The 20091-nt window shown below is 43.0% G+C and overlaps 1 protein-coding gene across 1 annotated transcript in view; it reads right to left on the bottom strand.

Annotated features, from left to right (window-relative positions):
* Positions 1 to 175: 175 nt before the first annotated feature.
* LOC119428560 (stereocilin) overlaps positions 176 to 20091 on the bottom strand; it is a 25792-nt gene continuing 5876 nt past the window's right edge. Inside the window, exons 10-29 of the mRNA XM_037696246.1 lie at positions 18950 to 19065; positions 18540 to 18672; positions 18270 to 18455; positions 17971 to 18009; positions 17717 to 17893; positions 17447 to 17596; positions 14003 to 14061; positions 13763 to 13889; positions 13578 to 13660; positions 13357 to 13492; positions 11610 to 11812; positions 9504 to 9594; positions 9243 to 9414; positions 7273 to 7442; positions 6328 to 6483; positions 6100 to 6242; positions 4161 to 4309; positions 3821 to 3918; positions 347 to 494; positions 176 to 264 (exon numbers count right to left, since the gene is read on the bottom strand). Of these exons, the coding sequence (XP_037552174.1) occupies positions 176 to 264; positions 347 to 494; positions 3821 to 3918; positions 4161 to 4309; positions 6100 to 6242; positions 6328 to 6483; positions 7273 to 7442; positions 9243 to 9414; positions 9504 to 9594; positions 11610 to 11812; positions 13357 to 13492; positions 13578 to 13660; positions 13763 to 13889; positions 14003 to 14061; positions 17447 to 17596; positions 17717 to 17893; positions 17971 to 18009; positions 18270 to 18455; positions 18540 to 18672; positions 18950 to 19065 (2625 nt within the window). The remainder of the gene's footprint in view (positions 265 to 346; positions 495 to 3820; positions 3919 to 4160; positions 4310 to 6099; positions 6243 to 6327; positions 6484 to 7272; positions 7443 to 9242; positions 9415 to 9503; positions 9595 to 11609; positions 11813 to 13356; positions 13493 to 13577; positions 13661 to 13762; positions 13890 to 14002; positions 14062 to 17446; positions 17597 to 17716; positions 17894 to 17970; positions 18010 to 18269; positions 18456 to 18539; positions 18673 to 18949; positions 19066 to 20091) is intronic.

The following is a 20091-nucleotide window of genomic DNA, read 5'->3' as shown; positions in this document are numbered from 1 at the left end:
ACACACACACACACACACACACACACACACACACACACACACACACAGATTGTGCTGGTGACTCTGATGGACCAGCGCAGGAGGACAACACACTGAAGAGGAGGAAGCTCAAATGATTTATTTGAAGCACAAATGTAAAATCAGGAAATGAGCAGATGAATTTTGTTCCATTGTTTTAAACGAGCTGGTGGAACCAAAGGCACAGAACCAGGGAGCAGAACGTGAGGCCGCCCGACTTCTGAGCAGCTGGAGACGAGTTTCTTCCTGAAGAAGAACAAGAAACAGAGTCAACACCAGGACACTTTGTTTGTTTGTTTGTTTGTTTGTTTTCTTTGTGTGGACACACCTCTGAGCTCCAGCAGGACGTCCCCCTCGTAGCGAGCGAGTCCAACAGCGTGCCTCTGGTCGGTGTCCAGCTCGGCCCACTGGGCCTCTGTGACCGCCCACGCCTGCTCCGTACTGAGCCACGACAACTGGACCGCGCTGAACACCACCTGCCAGGAGAACAGGAACAAAACATCTGGATGATCATCCTTCAAGCTGTTCCTCACTGTTTCACTCAACACATGAAGAAAAAGGAGGGACGGCAAATATTTATATTTTCTGTAAATGATGGAATATGTTTACAAGGAAAAGTGGAAAGATTTGTCAGTTTATCGCTGCTGGAATGTCTGATCTAATTTACGAAACAAAGACAAATAAGTTCAACTTTCAGTTGTGCAGATTTTCACAGTCAAGACTGTTCGAAGGCAAGACGAGGAAATCAAAAGTTTCCCTCCTCATTATAAAACGTCAAGGTTTTTTTTGTTTTTAGGATCACCCTAACTTCGTTTCAGATCAGGATTTGAAGCATTCCAAAACACGTACCGTATTTTTCGGCCTATAAGTCACAGTTTTTTTGCATAATTTACATGCTCTGCGACTTGTACACGGAAGCGACTTAATTATGTTTTATTCTCATATTTATACATTGATTTTTGGCTGAGATATGACCGTTCATTCATTATGACTGAAAATATTGAGCAATACCATTTTCAGCTGCTAGATGGCACTCGTGTATGGCATGCCGTTGTGTCATGTAATAGGTAAAAGTGGCTATTAATGACACAATCAGCTTGCCATTGATGCCACCTACGTCCAGCTCGCCTGGATCAAACGTCAAATCAGTTTCATTTCGCTGCGCCACCCCGGTGAAATGCAGCTGATATGACCGTCAAAGTGCATTTATTAAGTAAAAGTTACGCATTTATCATAATTTCGAGCAAACAAATAATTATTTTTAAGTGTTAATCTTATTAAAATCTTGTTAAAGTCCTCCCGTGCACGCTCCCGTGGCCGCCTTTTGGCAGCCAATCGATTTTTAGCACAACACCGGCCCACATTTCCGAGTTGTCAGCGGTGATGCGTAATAGATGCGACTTATACGGCGAAGCGACTTATATGGCGAAGCGACTTATACGGCGAAGCGACTTATACGGCGAAGCGACTTATACGGCGAAGCGACTTATACGGCGAAGCGACGTATACGGCGGAAAATACGGTTGTTTCTTTATTTTTAATCATGACATTAAAACCATGAAGGGCGGGTGATCACGCCTAGGTGTTTGTCTGTCTGTTAGCAAAATATTTTATGAACCGGTGGTCAAATTTTAATGAGCCATATCTACACCAGATTGCGTTACAGTCCACCTGATTCAAGATGGCCACCACAGCTTATCGACTCGAGCAAACACAAAAATGAACCTCAGTCAGTTTTACAGATGTTTGAGCTAAACTTTGGTGTTGCTGAACAAAAAGGTAAACGCAACACTTTTGCTTTTGCTTCCACTTTTCATGAGCGGAACTCAAAGATCTCAGACTTTTTTAGGAACACAAAGGTCTTTCTCTCTTGAATACGCTTCACGAATTTGTGTAAATCTGTGTTAGTGAACGCGTCTCCTTTGCTGAGATAATCCATCCACCTCACAGGTGAGGCATATCAAGATGCTGATTGAACAGCATGATTATTGCGCAGGTGTGCTTTAGGCTGACCACAATAAAAGGCCACTCTAAAATGTGCAGTTTTATCTCACAGCACAATGACACAGATGTTGCAGGTTTTGAGGGAGCGTGCAGATGGCATGCTGACTGCAGGAATGTCCACCAGCGTTGTCTGTGATACGAATGTTCATTTCTCTGCTATGAGCCGTCAGCAAAGGTGTTTCAGACAATTTGGCAGTAAATCCCAGCGGCAGCACAACCGCAGACCACGTGTAACCACACTCACAAATTATGTACGCAGAAAAAGTCAGAGAGCTTTGAGTTCAGTTCATGAAAAGTGGGAGCAAAAGCCAAAGTGCTGCGTTTATATTTTTGTTCCATGTAGTAGCTGAGCATCATCCCTGACACATTCATGAGCACAAACAAGATTGCACAAGATTTTTTTTGCTTAAAATGATGGTGTGAAGGTGGCAGGCAGTATGCATCCCTTAATTTAATTCAATTCAATTCAAAATACTTTATTAATCCCAAAGGGAAATTAATTGTTGTTGAAGCTCATCTTTGTTTCATTAGAGTTGTTCTAGATGCTGATGGCTTTGGGCATTTGGGCAACTGGCTGCAGATGCAGATCCATCCACCCAGACCCAACAGACCCCTCGGTCCTCTTGGGCAGCAGGACTGCCTGAATGCCGGGCAGAACTCCTCCCTGAACAATGACCATTTTTCCCAGCAGCCTGCCGAGCCCCTCGTCGCTGCGGACTTAACTGCAGGTGCCGGGGGACGATCTCGGTCCTCCCGCTGTCACGAGTCGTACTTCCTGCCACCTCCAAGATCTTGGCGCTCAGGCACTCGAGCACCGCCTCCAGGTAGACGGTAATGAATCCACGGCACCTCCTTTTCAACTCATTTGGGATTTGGGGCTGTAGCTGAGGTATTATTTGAGCTTAAGAGATGTTAATCAGCCGCTCCCAGTTGTAGAAAACCACTAAGCTACTTTTCAATTTATTTAAATTTCTTTTCAGTGAGAGGAATGCTGAAACTTAATCATGAAATATTATCATCACGCTGCTAACAGAACCGCTCTGCTAACAGTAACAGTGTTTTTATGACACTACTTTTGTTTTAATTGCTTTTTGTTGTTGTGTATTGTTGTCTGTAATTTGTGTTGTCTGTCTAGAACAGATCTCTCTTGTAAACGAGTTCTCGCGACTCAGTATAAACAAAGGTAAAAATTAAAAAAATTAAATGTACTCTTTACAGCTGAGATTTTCCACAAACCAGTGCATCCTCTAAAAAAACAAGTAAATTAGGTCCTAACGTTTCTTACGGGGATGCATATATCGCTCACTGACTGTGTCAAAGCCATTTCTGTGTTTACTGATGTTGCTTAGCTGTGGCAGCCATCTTGATTGGAGTTCTCGCCAAAAGCTAATCAGTTGGAGACGAACATCAAATGGTTACTTACCTGTTCTCTAGTTCATTAGATATTTTGCTGACTCTAAAGACAAACACAAGCAAAAACGTTCTGGCCTCTTGCCTTCAATGCTGGGCAATAGTTAAATGGAATGGGGGGGGGGGTATTTTCACAAACGGTGTAAAAACTAATGTTCAGTTTAGTGTTTTTATTTGAGTTCATTTCATTATTTAACCAGATTAAATCTCTGCCAGGTCTCAGTTGAAAGAGGGACCTAGATAAAAAGTGAATAGCACACATTCATAAAAGAGTTACATAAGTCACAAACACAATAAAAGACAATAGTTAAAATGTTCTACAGCCCATCGCCACTGAACTTGAAGGTCAGCCTGAACTGACGACCTTTAAATGACAGATAAAACTCACGGATATTTTTCGGGGAGCCATCAGGGCGACAGCTTCAGGGGTGAGTCCCTCCACCTGTTCTCGCAGCAGAGCTGACAGCACCATATCAGACAGGCCCGCTGGAAACACAGACACCGAGCAGAAACAGATAATTAATGTTTCTCGTTTCAAATCCCAGGAAAAGTCTAGAAAGCCCTTCCTCCCTCAACCCTCAAACCTAAATCCTCTGGGATCATTTTAATTGAGCCTATCCTTCTAAGAGCTGCCATTCTCAACCAAAAACAAAAAAACAAACTCACTCACTTGAAAACATCTCAGCACAGGAAGTTTACACCCTCAGGGATGATATGCTCCACCATACCTGCCAGAGTCCCGATTTCAGAAAAAATCTCCGGCCCCCAGGCACTGACCGGACCAAAGGCCTCGGGTCTGGACAGTCGACTTGTCAGAGCCTCCAGCTGCTGCTCTGAACATGGCAAGAACATGTCCCGCAGGAACAGGGCAGCCACACTGCAGGAGAAAAGGTTAGAGACTGTAAACTCCTCTGAGGAGAAGATTAACTTAACCTGATTCAGCATGGCCGCCAACCGACCTTAAAAACATACGCATTGCTGAAGTTTGGTGTGGAAGTAGCTGAGACTGATCCCCAACACATATTATGAGGACTAACAGATTGTACAAGATCTTTGGTTACAATTTAGCCATTAACCATTTGCAGTTAACAAAATATCTCATGAACCGCAGAACAAATTCTAATGAAAATTTCAGGAAATAATCCCAGGATGTTCCTCTATTTTGGAACCAAACCAATTCAAGATGGTCGCAACAGCCAATAAAACTTAAAAAATGCACAAATAGATTTAATTCAGTTCATTTTAGAGGTGTGCTAAAACTCAATCCGGGTAAATCTGGGAGTCATTCTCTAAATGTGGCTGACTATATAAGATCTTTGCTGAAAACGTTCTAAAGTCAACCGTATTTGTCTGTTAGCAAAATATATCAGGACTCACAGAATGGATTTTAATTAAACTTTTCAAAATTAGTCAATGGGTGAATAGTCGTTAATTTTTGGATTCAATCCCAATCAAGATGGCTTCCACAGCTAACTAAACTTAGCCCACTCAAGAATGGTCATTCAATTCAATTCAATTCAAATTCAATTCAAAAATACTTTATTAATCCCAAAGGGAAATTAAATGGTGTAACTCGTTATCCTCGTTTCATTCAGAGATGTTATAGATGCTGATGGCTGTAGGCAGGAAGGATCTCTTGTAAATGTCCGTCCCACAGTGGATCAAAAGAAACTGGCCGCAGATTCCGTCCGATCCGTCCACCCAGACTCGACTGGCCTCTCGGTTCTCCCGGGCTTCAGGACCGCCCGGGCAGAACTCCTCCCAGAGCGATGGCCACTCCTTCCAGCAGTCTGCTGAGCTCTTCGTTGCTGCGGACAGCCGGCAGCAGGTGCCGGGGGACGATCCCGTCCTTCTGCTGTCACGAGCCATGTTTCCTGCCAGTTTCAGGATCTCCTTAGGAGATCTTAGGATATCAGTGGCACAGCCGGCAGGTAGATGGGAATGCGTCCACAGTGCCTCCTTTTCAACTAATTTGAGATTGGGGGCTGTAGTTGAGGTATCATTTGTGCTTTGATAATGACTTCATTATTTTAAAGATACAGAACAAGTATTGTTTATCAGCACATTATTAATTTTGTTGCTGACCTCTGTCCACATTGTTTATATTTATTGCAATGCCTGCATTATTTATTTTATTGTATGGTCTGGAGACAGAAACATGGACAAAAAGACAGGAGACAGAACTGGAAGTGGCAGAAATGAAGATGTTGAGGATCTCCTTAGTGACAAGGATGGATAAGATTAGGACTGAGATCATCAGAGGTACAGCACAGGTTGAACAACTGGGAGATAAAGTTAGAGAGGACACACTGAGATGGTTTGGACATGTCCAGAGGAGGGACAGTGGGTATATTGGTAGAAGGCTGGTAGAAATGCAGCTGCCAGGAAAAAGACAAAGGGGAGACATATGGATGCAGTTCAAGAGGACATGGAGGTTGATGGAGTGAGGACAGAGGATGCAGAGGACAGAGGACAGAGTAAGACGGAGAAGGTTGACTTGCTGTGGCGACCCCTGAAGAGGGAACGTCCAAAGAAGAAGAGGAAATGCCATTAGACACATGACAGGTTTTGTGATTGTTTCCTTTCAGATTACGGAACAATCAGCATTTAGTTCTGTTGGAAAGGTCAAAGTTACAGCAGATCATGGTTACATTTACTATAACTGACCTGAGGTCATACGGGCTGAGTCGTTTGATCTCTGAGGGGTGCAGACCACAGATCAAGTGGCCAAAAGTTGCCAGGTCCACCGCTGTTAACTGCTCCACTTTCAGCCTGCGTTTCCTCAAAACACCTAAAGTCACCGCTCTCATCTGAGAAGTCAGACAGGAACATTTACTTTAAAGAAGACAACAACAAGTCTCAGACCAGGGCGGAGTTTTAAGGTTCAAAATTAACCTTTGGAGGAGTCCAGCCTGTCAACGTGCCCAGATGTGCCAGCACAGCTGGATGAGTGAGGTTGGCATCCTGCAGCTCTCTGTCGCCCATCTCTGTCAGCACCGATCCCAGAGCCAGAACCTGATCTGCTCTCAGCTCCCGCACAGGACTGAAGGACTGAACCGGATCAACACATCCGCTCAGTCACAGAACATTAACAAATCCAAAAGACTTCAGGAAAAGCTAAACTGTCTTGTTATTGTTCCTCTTGAATTGTCTTTATTCCACTTATGTTTAAAAAACTGTAACCTTGACAGATTTGTTATTTATGTTATCATATACATATTTTTTTTTACTAATATATGGATGTTGATGAGGGATGAGGCCTTGACTGTGGGGAGCAGCCTTCCTACCACCTCGGACCTTTACACATCACGATGCAGGGGGAAGATGCTCCGCATCATGAAGGACTCCACTCATCCTGCACACAGTCTGTTCCAGCAAAGCAAGCGGCTGAGGAGCATTCAGAGCAGCTGTCAGACTGCTGAAGATGCACTTATATAATGTATGCATGTATATGTTTGTATATATATATATATATATATATATATATATATATATAATATAATGTATTTACTCTTTTGTATTTATTTATTTGTTAATTGTTGGCTTCTTGATCTGGGACCTGAGTCCAAATTTTGTACCATAAACATGCAAATGTGAGCTGGTATGACAATAAGAAATCCTTGAATCCTTGAATAACAATCTCCAAGGGAGCATATTTACATAAATCAGAGGTCAGGGGTGGTTCTGACTGACCCACATGACATCTGTCTAATGAACAGAACAGAACATGCTGTAATTCTTTTAGTTTCAGACATGGTGTGCAGATCCCACAGGGCTGAGCATCCCACAGGATCCATCAGGTCCTGATGTGTGGAATTCAGTGGGAGGTGTTTTCCTCACCTGCCTAAGTTTCACCCACAGTGACCGCCGCTGCTCGGAGCTCAGAGTCCGGTCCTGACCCAACACCTCCACACACAAGTTCAGCTCTTCTGCTGTCATACGACGGAGCTGAGTGGATGTCCAAGCAGAAGGAAACGTCCCCCTGATGTCTGCGCAGCTTGGAACCGGCTCTGCTTGAAAAATGCACAAGTGAGTTTAGTGATGCGATGTGCAACCAGTGTGCAAAAAGTTGGGGCATTGAGTAAAATGTAAATGAAAACAGAATGCGATGATTTGCAAAAGTCATGAACCCAAATGTTATTTTCAATGGAACACATCAAATATTTAAAGCAGTGAATTATAATATTTGTTTGGAAAAATGTAAGTATTTTTGAATTTGATGGCAGCAACACACCAAAAATAAATAAATAAAGTTGTGAAGATGCAACAAAAAGCTGTAAAAGCAAGTTTTAATAATATGAAGGAGCTTTTTTCAGCTAATTAGATCAAATTCCAACAAACCAGTAAGAGAACTGGATATAAGATTGACTGAACCTGTCATAAATCATTCAGCAAAAAACTGTGCAACAACTTCTGAACAATGTTCCTCAATAGGGAGGCATGGTGGTGAAGTGGTTAGAGCTGTTGCCTCTGAAGGTCACATGGTTGCCTCCCAGCCTGGGGCTTTTCTGGGTGGAGATTACATGTTCTCCCCCTGCAGGGTTTTCTTTGGATACAATTTACTCCCACAGACTAAATAACCCTATAATGTCCCCAGATCTGAGAGTGAATGGATGTTTGTGACCCTGTGATGGACTTGTGGCCTGTCCAGGGTGTCCCCCGCCTCTTGAAGTGGGAAAAGAAAATAGATGGATGTTCCTCAATGGAAAACTGGGCAGACTTTAAATAGCCCATCATCAACATATTATCAAAAATGTCAAGACCCTGGAGAAATGACTGAGGTCAAAAGACAAGGAAAAAGGTCAATATCTGATGTGTGATCTTCAGGCCCTCAGGAGCCACGGCATTAAAACAGGTCTCTGGACTTCACTGCATGGGCTCAGGATCACTTCTGCAAATCCTGGTCTGTAAACACAGTTCACTGTACCATGATAGAGCGGGTTAAAGCTCTATTGTGCAAAGAAGAACTCGCGTGAGGAAAAACTTCCAGAAATGCTGCCATCTTCTCTGGACCTTAGCCAAACTGTTCTGTGGCCAGACAAACTGAAACTTGAAGTTGTTTTTGGAAATCATGGACACCACAACCTCTGTACTAAAGAGGAGAGAGACCATCCAGACTGTTATCAGCACTCAGTTCAAAAGCCTGCCTCTCTGATGGTATGGGGGTGCATTACTGCCTCTGACACAAGCAGCTTACAGACCTGGAAAGGAACCGTCAATGCAAAAAGGTATCTACAGGTTTTAAAACAACATCCAGGCGTCTTTTTCAGGGAAGGTCTTGCTTAATTCAGCAAGTCAAGGCTAAATGTATTACTGCATCCATTCCAGCAGCGTGGCTTCAGAGCAGAGAGAAGAAGAGAGGTCCAGGTGCTGAATTGTCCCGCCTGCAGCCCAGACTGCTCACCTACAGAAAATAATTGATGCATAAAGACCCAAAACCTGCTGAACATCTAGAACCTCCATCAGACAAGAACGGGACAACGTTCCCTGCAGGACCTCCAGCAGCTGGTCCTCCTGCTCCAGATGTTTACAGGAGGAGGGGATGCTCCATGGTGAGAGACATGACTCCGTCCCAACCTCTCTGTGACGTGTTACTGCCATAAATCTCAAAATTATTTTACTCTAAAAAATGTATTTTTATTTCAGCAGTTGTTGTGTTTAATGTTTCACTGTGAATAAATCGTTTAAAAGATTTTCTGAAAATAGTTACATTCTGTTTTTATTCATGTTTTCCACAATATCATAACGTTTTTGGCACTAGGGTCATAGTTATTTGTCACGCAGTGCATAAGGCGCTGCACGTATTTTACCTTTCGCCCTCCTGCTCCGTGCTTTGACAATCCCTCGAAGGAGACTCTGAGTCTGCCGCCTGTGGAGATCCTGGTCTATGCACCGACCGCTGCAGACCTCACCCACCACACTGTCCTGCCAGCGCCTCTGACCCACCAAGACCTGCTCCACTATGTCCCTGTTCAACACCGTCTGTTCGGACAAAAAGCACAGGGTCACGCTGGCAGGAGACGTTTCAGGAAACAAATGACTCATATGAGTCGATGATTCGAGATGCTTACCAGTGGAATGGAGTTAATCTGTTTTGTTAAGAGGGCGAACACAAGCCTGCCCAAATGCTCCACGTCCCCAACCTGCCATTTGGAAGGATCTCTGGCGAACAAGGACACGTACGCTCTAATTACAGCTGCAGGGTGTAATCCATGTGTCACTGCAGGGGTGACGCGTTTTCTCCAGGAAGGCTTTGACTTCACCTTAAAAATAACTTTCTTTCTCGTTACCTTTTATTGGCCTGAATATTCAAGTTCACTACTTATAACAAATGTTTTACATGTGCTATAGCTGATTTTAGCACAACATTGTACAATCAGGATTTGACTTCATTTAATTTAGTTTATTTATTTCGGCTGCTCCCTTCTTCAGGCGTCGCCACAGCGAACCAACTCGCACGAAGACTTGGCGATTGTTTTTACGCCGGATGTCCTTCCTGATGCAACCACAGCCCACCGACGTACCACAGGCCTCTGTGTGGAGCAGAGCTGCCATCTTGGGCGCCCGGGTGGAGCAGACGGTGGGGGTTAAGGGCCTTGCTTAAGGTTCCAGGGTGGAGCAAATGAGGGTGGAGACAGGTGTCCCACTCAGATTTTGATGTTGTCAGTTCTGGGAGTTGAACGAGCGATCTTCCGATCACAGGCCCACCTTCTCTAACCTCCGCGCCGCCACTCCCTCCAATAACTTGAAAAATAAGCAACGTGCCAAATTCCATTCTGATGTAAAGCTAGGAGTAAAAAAAATGTCCTATCTTGTGTTGTCATGTTCAAATACAGTGCAGACGTATTGTTGGAGCATCTGAAAGACTCAGAAGAATTTTCTCCACACACAACATCCCAGTATGTGTTAAACCCAACAGGACCCACCGACGGAGGCTGGTCCACCCCAAGGAAGGAACTCCCAAATCCAAACTGAGCGTTTGGGTTTTGGGGAGATCTAGATTCGATCTTTGTGTTATTTGTTCTGCAGGAACAAAGTCCATGCTCAATAATCCAGGTATACAATCCAACATCTTTCAGTCAGGTCATCTGGACAGTTTCTTGTTTTTTTTAGCTGAAACATTTCACCTTCCATCCAGAAGGCTTCATCAGTCAAGGAAACACACAACTGATTCTTCCCCCAACAGCTTACTCCAAAGTGGAGTTTGTTCTGCACGGTTCTGCAGCGGAGAACAGTTTGTCAGGCGTTCCACTTACACCTCACAGATAAGGGACACTCTTTTGAGGACTTAAAGGTTCATATGTTGGACAGAGAAGACAGATGGTTTGGGTGGGTGGGGGTGTGTGTGTGTGACGGAAGTCATTTATGTCAAACTAGAAAAAACTACTTCAAACAGAGGAAGACAGATTTTAACTTTTAAAAACTAACAATGCAGCTTTAGGCCTGATTCCCATTCATCTCCACTCCAATTCACATCTTCATGCAGGTGACCAAAACATGAGCCAGACTAACCAGCCTCCGTGGTGCGGGGCGAGTGGTTCCAGTCTAACCTGCATGTGAACCTAAGTGCACAACCAGGCCTCTCGTGCAGTTCTGTAAAACTAGGAACTCTAAACACTCCAGACATTTTTAAATTGATAAATGGATGGGAAGTGAAACGTCTTCAGCTTCAGAATCCATTCGTTTTTGTTTTTTTTAAACTTTTCTTGGATTGATCACGACGTGGAAGACCGAGAATCTTCACCAACGTTTCTTTCTAAGTTGTTCTGTGTCGGCACGTCACTGACTCATCCCTTGAGTTTAGCCTTTTTATGTCTGAATGATTCAAGCGGAATAACAAACAAAAATGTTCCTTTGAAAACGGTCCAGCGCTGGGCTGAAAATGAGTGAGAATCCTGAGAAAAACTTTCAAAGACCTTCAGAAAGCCTGGAGAATTATTGATCAGTCAGAAGAGTCTGACTCCTGGAGGTGAACAGAGCTGCAACACAAATCTACAAGATGGACAGCAAGAACCTGCAGGAGTGCTGCAGACTCTACAGCAGTGGATAATTATCTATATTATAAAGGTCACTAACAGAAGTGTCCTAGAAGTCAAACATTAAGGCCTTCATATTTCACAAATCTTTGGTTGTGAATAAACAAATGACTACAATCTGTTGCAGGTATGATACTTTACCCAAACAGGTCTTTGTGAGTCAGAACGGCACTGATATCTTTGAGAGCCTCTGCAGGAAGACAGAAGCTCCTCATGTCCTCCAGCCGCAGAGCCAGCGCTCCTCTGTCCACAAGAGCCAGACTGTCCCTGTCCAAAAAGGGCAAGAGAGCTCCGAGGACATCAAGGAGGGTGCCATCAATCTTCCCCTCAGTCAGAGAAGAACCCTGCAGAACAAAGAACGCAAAGATCGAACCTGGATTACCAAGAGTCAGTGGTGGAGGAAGTACTCAAACACAAAACTTAAGTAAAAGTACACATAAACAGACAAAAATGTACTCTAGTAAAAGTAGAAGTACTTGCTTTTAAAAATACTTAAAGTAGTAAAAGTACTTGCTGAATGTATCACCTAATGCAGTGGTCTACAGTATCATTAAGTGTACCTACCGTATGTATATTTTCTGTAATACATTAATAGTGTTGAGCCATTTTAATGAACAATGCTGCAGATAATACTTGTTTTTATTGTGTGTACTCTGTGACACAGTTCACACTTGGACTTGTGATTCTGTGTCAGAATTCTGTGCAGAGTTAAATGACATTAAGCAAAATAAGAAAGAGGAATGTTTATACCTTTGAAAGTTTTTATTTAACACAAAGTAAAACCAATGTGTCATTTTAACTGCAGTAAAATATTTAAGTAAAAGTTGTCTGTCTGAAAAAAAGGAGGATTAAACCTGACAAAGGAATAGACACTGATCATTTCAACTCCAGTTTGTCATCAACTCTAGTTAAAATACTGTCTAGTCGACCTTGTAATGGGTCAATTGTGAACAATATTTTAACTTCCTGACACCATTTTTAAAACTTGGACCTGAGTGTCGAGACATTTGGAGACAACTCTTGTCTCCTAACATCCATGAACTGACACATTTTAATATTGCAGAAAGAATTTATTGTTCAAGTTCAGAAGAGGTTGGTTTTCAATGTTTTTTGAATCCAGTCTGTCGGGAGAGAGAATCTGTCCTGCTGCACTGAACAGTCTTTCAATAGTCTTTCAATAGTCTTTCAATAATCTTTCAATAAGGCCATGGGTGGTGTGTATCTTCTGGCTGACTCTCCACAGTGGAATCCATTTTGGGTGTGTTAGCGGTGCTGTGGGTGCGCCAGCTCAATGACGTTTATTCTAGAATATACGTCATTGTCCCACCTCTCCTTGAAGGCAGGTGTAACGTTACCTGCCCACTTTGCAGTGACTCAATGGACCAACTCCCCTCTCACCACCGGTTACTTTCAAACTAACGAAAAAATAAAATAACGCAACGTGAATGTAACGTGTAACGCAACGTATTATAGAAATGTAGTGTAGTAGAAAGTACAGATACTTGATGTAAAATGTAGTGGAGTAAAAGTCGAAAGTACCCACGTTTAACTCTACTTAAGTAAAGTGCAGATACATGAAAAATGTACTTAAGTACAGTAAAAAAGTACTTGTACTTCGTTACATCCCACCACTGCCAAGAGTTCACACTTTAATTATCAGACCAGTGTGGAAAACATCTAAAGAGAGATTCCTCTGTTCTCTCTGTTGATCGGACTCCTTCAAGTCTGCAGTTTGTTCTGTTGACGTTTTAAAGACATTTCATGTTCCAGATTGTCATGGGAGATTTCTAACACTTTAAGATGGAAGTTGAATTTATAATACTGATCACACTTTAACATCTAACAGCGCGTAAATGCAGCCGTTGTGTTTTTAACGTAGGTGCTTTACCAGTTCAGCTACGGCCTTCTCAGCTAAATTTGTCTGTTTGTAACGTGGCAGTTGCAGGAAATCAACAAAGTGTGAGTGAATGTGGCTCAGAATGGCTCTGACAGACGTGTTGGAGAGGCTCTCTATCATCGTCACCCTGCAAAAGAAGAAGCACAGCCATAATGGAAGTATTCAAGAAGAAATGTTTGTGGCGATTAGACCTTTTTAGATTTGACTCTTACGGTAAGGTAGCAGCAAACCCAGAACTTAAAACACCGAGGTCAAGTTCAGGTCGATTCCTCAGCTCCTCCACGATGCATTTTCTCTGGTAACACAAATTAAAAATGTTCATGTGTGACTTTAACTTTCATTCCTTCGTATAAGAGGTTGTGACAACATTTGAGTGACGGTGGAGTTTGTTTCTCACCAGAGCAGGCCTCGTGCCTCCTGCAGGAAGTTCACTGACAAACTGAAGCAAGTCTTTCAAACCTGTGTCGTTGATCCAAAGCCTGAAAAAATCACAACTCATTCCGCCGGCAATGTGACCCAGACCTCTACGAGAGAAGAGGAGGACGTTATCAAAACAAAGCTAAGAAAATTTGACATGAGTTTGATTATTTTTGTGTTAAAGTTGCAGGAAACAAAAAATCCCGATAGACAGAAATACCTCAATGTCTTGACGGTAATGTTTTTAAAGTCAAGGATCTTGCTGAATAAAAACTGAGCCTGCAGAGAAACGAGACAACCTCAGTCAACATTTTGACCAGCAATTAAAAAAATACACATTTATAATAATAAAAAGCTAAATATGGTTGTACTTATTCAGTCAAAACAAGCAGCTTTGATTTAAGGCAGACAGGGTGCGCTGGTTGGAGACGAGTGTCAGAGGGACTTTACTTGAAAGACCTCGTGTCTCAGAGGGATTACCTTCATAAACAAAAGATAAAGCTCTGATCAAAGTATCATAAATGTTCACAGCAAACCCAAAGAAACTGACTCAGCTGAACAATTCAATAAACATATCGCTGTAGCAATCACGAAGGTGAGATGGAGGAAGAAGGGTGACACTTTCTCCATGAGCACGCCACTACGTTTGTTTTACTTATTTAGCACCAGATGGTCAATTTACTGACCAACAACAACTTCATTAATATATTCACACTTTAATAATCAAGTCACTGAAGTAGAATCTGTTAATTACAGGGATACATTAATATTCATCCGAATGAAGACCAAAGTTGTCTTTGAAGTTTTATTACAAAAATAATCAACAACAATAATAAACAAGCAATAACAATTAATCAATCAAGGCTTAATTCTCTTATCTAAGGCAAAATTAACTCTTTGAGCAGGAATTATTTTGGTTTCTATACGCGCACAAATTTAGTTTGACTATTTTAATAAATAGTTTGTTTCTTTTTGGTTAAAGGAAGTTGTTTAATGTGATCAGATAAAGTCATTTACCATCACTGCAAGCCAGGAAATGATTTACCAAGTCGCATCAGCTAAAATTACGTAACCGGACCTTCGTGTCACCAGGTTCTGCTCCTTACCGGGTCAGTGCTGAAGGGACCTGGTCTCTCGTCTTTCTGGGATTCTCTGGTGGATCAGACCAGGATACACCACGAGGAGGACTCGTCAGGAACTGTTCAAGGCAGCTGAACGTCACTGTGACAGCTTCAGGGGGTCTCTGAGGGCAACAGCTGATGAGAAGGTGCTCCGTCCATCGCAACCTTCAGCCGGCTTAGACTTCAAGCCGGGAACGTGACTCTTGCAGTGAGAAAAGGCTGTAGTTCTATTTTGCTTCGAACAAATTGCAATCGAGTCAGAGAGATTTATTTGTCATACGCACCACACGTGGTACATGAGGTGGGACGAAACCATGTACACAGGGTCCCAGTTACATCCAACAAAAACACAAATTGTAAAGAAAAACATTAGTAAGAGCCGAGTCATGAACTAAGAATATACTACATTCGCTAAAGTAAGAATACACAACACCAAGAATACACTAAGCACCGACAGCACAAAGACAATGCGCCAAAACAACAGCAGCACGAACATGAGTCCGCGCGAGCAGAAGAGAACTAATGAACACAGCAACATGAAATAATCAGCAGCATGAGATCAGCATCATGGATAGTCAGCAGCACATATCAACAAGCAAGTAGCGTTACAGTGATTTTTACAGTTTTGTTCACCGTCATTTTTCCTGGTTAGAGATTCATGAGTCTAACAGCCTCAGGGTAGAAGCTGTTCCTCAGTCTAGTGGTTCTACAAAATGCTCCTCAACCTCCTTCCTGAGGCGAGTGGAGGAAAAAGTGTGTGTGCTGGGTGAGTGGGGTCCTTCATGATGCAGGTGGCTCTCTTCCTGCATCTGGAGGTGTAGATGTCTGTGATGGTGGGGAGACTGACTCAAACATCTTCTGTGCAGCCTTCACCACTCTCTGCAAAGCTTTTCTTTCTGCAGCTGTGCAGCCTCCATGCCACACGTTGATGCTGGAGCACAGGATGCTCTCCACTGCACACCTGTAGAAGGAGGTGAGGACTGAGCTTCTCAGACCAGCTCGTCTCAGCCGCCTGAGGAAGTAGAGTCTCTGATGAGCTTTCTTCATCAGGCTGGTGGTGTTGTTGCTCCAGCTGAGGTTGTCATTCAGGTGCACACTCAAGTACTTGTAGCTGGAGACCACTTCCACTGCAGATCCTCTTATTTTCAGGGGGTGTAGGTGTGTTTGATCCTTCTGAAGTCCACGACCATCTCCGTCATCTTCTTCACATTGATGTGAAGGTTGTTCTTCCTGCACCAGCTCTCCAGGTGTTCCACCTCCTGCCTGTAGCTGGACTCATCATTGTTTGTGATGCATCCAACTACCACTGTATCATCTGCAAACTTTACAATATGACAGCAACTGAGCAACATGTTTATCTGCTCAGGACTGAACGAGTGGACCTCGGACTACATCAGGATCGGGCCCAAAAACTAACCGCTTTCCGGTTCAGAGCCGAAGACGAACTGGTCAGGTTCGGGAGTCCAAAACAAACTGCTTTCCACGCAAAGAGACTTTGTGCAAAACAACAGCTCTCAGAAGATGTTCTGACTACTCTTAGGAACATTGAGACTCCCCTCTGAAGTAAACTGCTTCCAGCTCAAAGAACATTTTCAACAGGTGTCTCTGAAGGAACGAGTTGTCTTCTGAAAAACTGGAGAAAGAAATATGCTATTCGCATTATAATATTTCACATTATTTCATTATAATGATTGAAAACAGCAACCAAAACCATTCATGTCCCCACTTGTTAATCAAATAAACCAACTTAATTAATTATTTGTTTTTCTTTCTTAAAAGCGTCAGAAAAATAAGGTAAACATTAGTCAGATTGTAGTCTGTGTCCAAGGACGGTGAATGTGTGAAAACACCAGACATCATTCAAGTCAAAAGTAGCATTAAAGGAAACAATTGATGGTGAGTCTGGAAGATGATCCAAAGGTCAGGGGTCATAGAGGAGCGTAGCTTCATGCTACATCACTCTGAGATCAGCTACTTTATGCAAGCCTTAGCTACTAACGAGACATTCGTTACAAGTTAAATAGTTCCCAATTAAATGCACCAAAATGAGATTTATATTATGCTGGGTAATAATGATGCAGCGCCAACTTCAGGGTGAATTCAAAATCCTTTAACAGAGAAACTGACTGCACACATTGAAACATTAAGTTATACATCCAAACAGAATCATTCACATCATAATATTCATTGACGGTGCATATTTCAGTTTACTGAAAGTGAGAGGGTTCATCTTTTTGATTTAATTCAGGTCTGAAAACAGCTTCAGACACTCCTGGCTGTGATAAAAATCCCTTTAAGCTAGTCGTTATTAATTGATGCTATACTCCTGCCACCATTGTCCAACATCCAAAGTAATTAGCTTGATGGCAGCTGATGTGAATGGATTATTGATATCCTGAAGCTCTCCATCGATTCAGAGATTAATGAGACAAAAACCTGAAGCTGGTAAGGATTAGTGAAAGAACTGGTGGGGGATCTACTGCTGCCATATCTCTGAAATGTTCTGCTGCACACAAGACAGAAGATTATAGAAAACTGTGCACCTGCTGAGGCGACCAGTGCACGTCTCTGTATGTGTTGATGCCTCTCCAAACGGTTTCGCCATTCATGATCGGTATCAGCTTTCTCAGTGGAACAAAAGGAAGCAGGCAGTCTGCTTGCTGAGTGACGTTCTTTAAGTCTCTGTGCAGCGCCTGTCCACAAACAACCAAACAGAAAATAGGAAATTAAAGACAGCCGTAGTCCCAGATTTGGCAGTTTTTTAGGATTAAAGTGAGAAGTGTTGCACTAGAAAAGAAACTGGGCAACGTCACCTCCTGCATTGCATCATACAGCATGGCTCTGTGGCCAGGCTTGAGATCAGTAAGCATGGCTCTCCAGCACGGACAGTGGACTTCTTCACTGATGTCAGACCACCGGAGGTGTGTGAGCAGAGCAGGAAAGAGAGCAGAGTGCAACGGCTTCAGGCTGCACAGTGTTTCCACAGAGAGCTGGTGGGAGGAGAGAAACATAATGACAACACCACAAATGGTTGAGATTCAATGCAAATGTTCTGGAAAGGTCTTACGTTGGCATCCTTTGTGATTCTGGACAAAATCTGAAACGCCTGAGGGGAGCATAGAGAAAGTAATCAATCAGCCGAACTTTGCAGGACTTCACATTTACAAAACTATTTGCACAGATTAATACATACAAGAAGCATCGTGGCTCTACAAAAACCTCTTTGAGACGCGACAACTGATTTGACAATTTGGACTTTAAAAAATAAAATACAGCTCATTACCTTACAACAGCTGAAAAAAGACACAAAGGAGAAAGAATGACGAGAAACGTCAGCGTGCAAAGATAACGTGTCTCCATGCTGACCTGGGCTGGTGAAAATGTGTGAAGTCCAGGCTGAGACAGGATTTCCTGCAGCTCTTGTGAAGGCAGAGGCAGCAGGAAAGAGGCTCCTAACTGAGGCAGCAGACCACTGAGATCAGACAGGTCTGAAGAAGCCGAGCTGCTGATGTTCAGCTTGGCTGATGCTGCTGGGATCAACCAGGACGACAACTACAGAGTCCATGAAACAGTTGAACAGAGCCGGTCGGGCACAAAAAGCTCCAACATTGTAGATTTTGTGTTTGTGCCCCTCACCCTGCCATTAGCATCAATGAGCCCCTTGGATATGCACTGAGACAGCTGCTGCCACAGAGCAGAGGACACAGCTGAGTCCTGGAGATATAAACCCAAGTCTGCTGGATCCATGTAGCACGCGAGGACTCCTAATCTGCAAATGACCTCATTCTTTATCCCTTTACTCATTCAACAAATTACAACATCATCAAATATGGGTTATTGACAAAAAGTTTACACATGCTTGATGTCCAGTAGAAATAGACATATTAAACTACAACACAATAGCAACCAAAAGATTAAATGAATGGAGACAACCATCAGAATTTGGAGCGTGCTTCTGGTAATAATCAGTAATTATGAGAGTTACAGCTGTGTTAAAACGACTCAAGTGGTCTCAAGTGCAATTATAAAGCATCTTTTAGTCCCACCTCAGCAGGTAATCGCCCGTCAGATTCTTTCTCTTACTGAAAAGCGTCCGAAGAACGTGGCGCCCCCGCACGCCATCCAGGCTGCTGTTGCCTAGCAACTCCAGCAGAGGAGCAAGCTGACGAGAGAAATGTCCAAACAAACTCCCATTAATTTAACAGAGAGAACATTTTCAAGAAAAACTACAGGAAACATTTTAATAAGGTCAGATTTTCCTCCAAGGTGCTGAAAGCACAGCTGCATGCGAGCCTTAAACAAGCACTGAAATAACGATCCGTGCACAAAGAGATTCAAAACAAACAGTGAGATGATTCATTGATGATTCAAAACGAAAGACATTACATTTCATGCTAAAATCCCGTGTGAATGCTGAGCTAGAGGTTTTATGGAAAGTTACTAAAGAAGCTGAAAATGAGTTGTTAAAGTAAAGAAAAGGCAGAACAGAAACTGGAAGCTCTAAAGAGCAAAACAGCAGATAAAACTAAAAGTACCAAAATACTAACTAGAGGCTAGAAGCAGCAAAAAGCTAAAAGTAGACCAAGTATACGGAAGTAGATTTTAAAGAGAACAATGTTTTTGAAGTAATTGTAATTCAGTGAGAAAATATTCAACACTTGCTCTTGTCAAGGGCGGAGGCCTTTCCCCTTCTCTCCCTCTCCACTTTGCTCTGTCTGTGAAACTGCTTGAGAGCCTCTCTTCTACAAATCTTCAGAATCTTAATTCTGCTATGGATTTGGTCAGTTGGTCCCTCAACGCAAGTGATAACATTTCTTCGAAGAGAAGACTGGCTTTAGGTGAGCTGATTTGCCCTGTTGGCACGCACGCAGCTGGATATCTCATCGGCTTGGAAGACTTGGTGATGTGTCCATCGCTGCTGTCAATTGTGGATGTTAAGGGCACATATATAATTGGATTTATCATAACTGGTTTTCTGCTTTTTGGATTTGGCTGGTTCCTGGTCTATCAACAATCAAGGAAGTAGTCAGTAAATGTTCTGCCTGTCCCCAAAACAATCGTATTTATCTGAATTTGGCTCCCTGATTGGCCTTGACAGGCCACCTTAACTTAATGTGCCTGGCAGCTCGGTAAATTTTGATGCCCCCCCCCCCCCCCCCCCCACACACACACACACACACACACACCA

The sequence above is a fragment of the Nematolebias whitei genome, chromosome 2 (assembly GCF_014905685.2).
Source record: "Nematolebias whitei isolate Nwh7 chromosome 2, NemWhi1, whole genome shotgun sequence".
Classification (NCBI taxonomy): Eukaryota; Metazoa; Chordata; class Actinopteri; order Cyprinodontiformes; family Rivulidae; genus Nematolebias; species Nematolebias whitei.
Note: the sequence above shows the minus strand (reverse complement) of the source record. Positions and strands in the feature narration are given on the sequence as shown.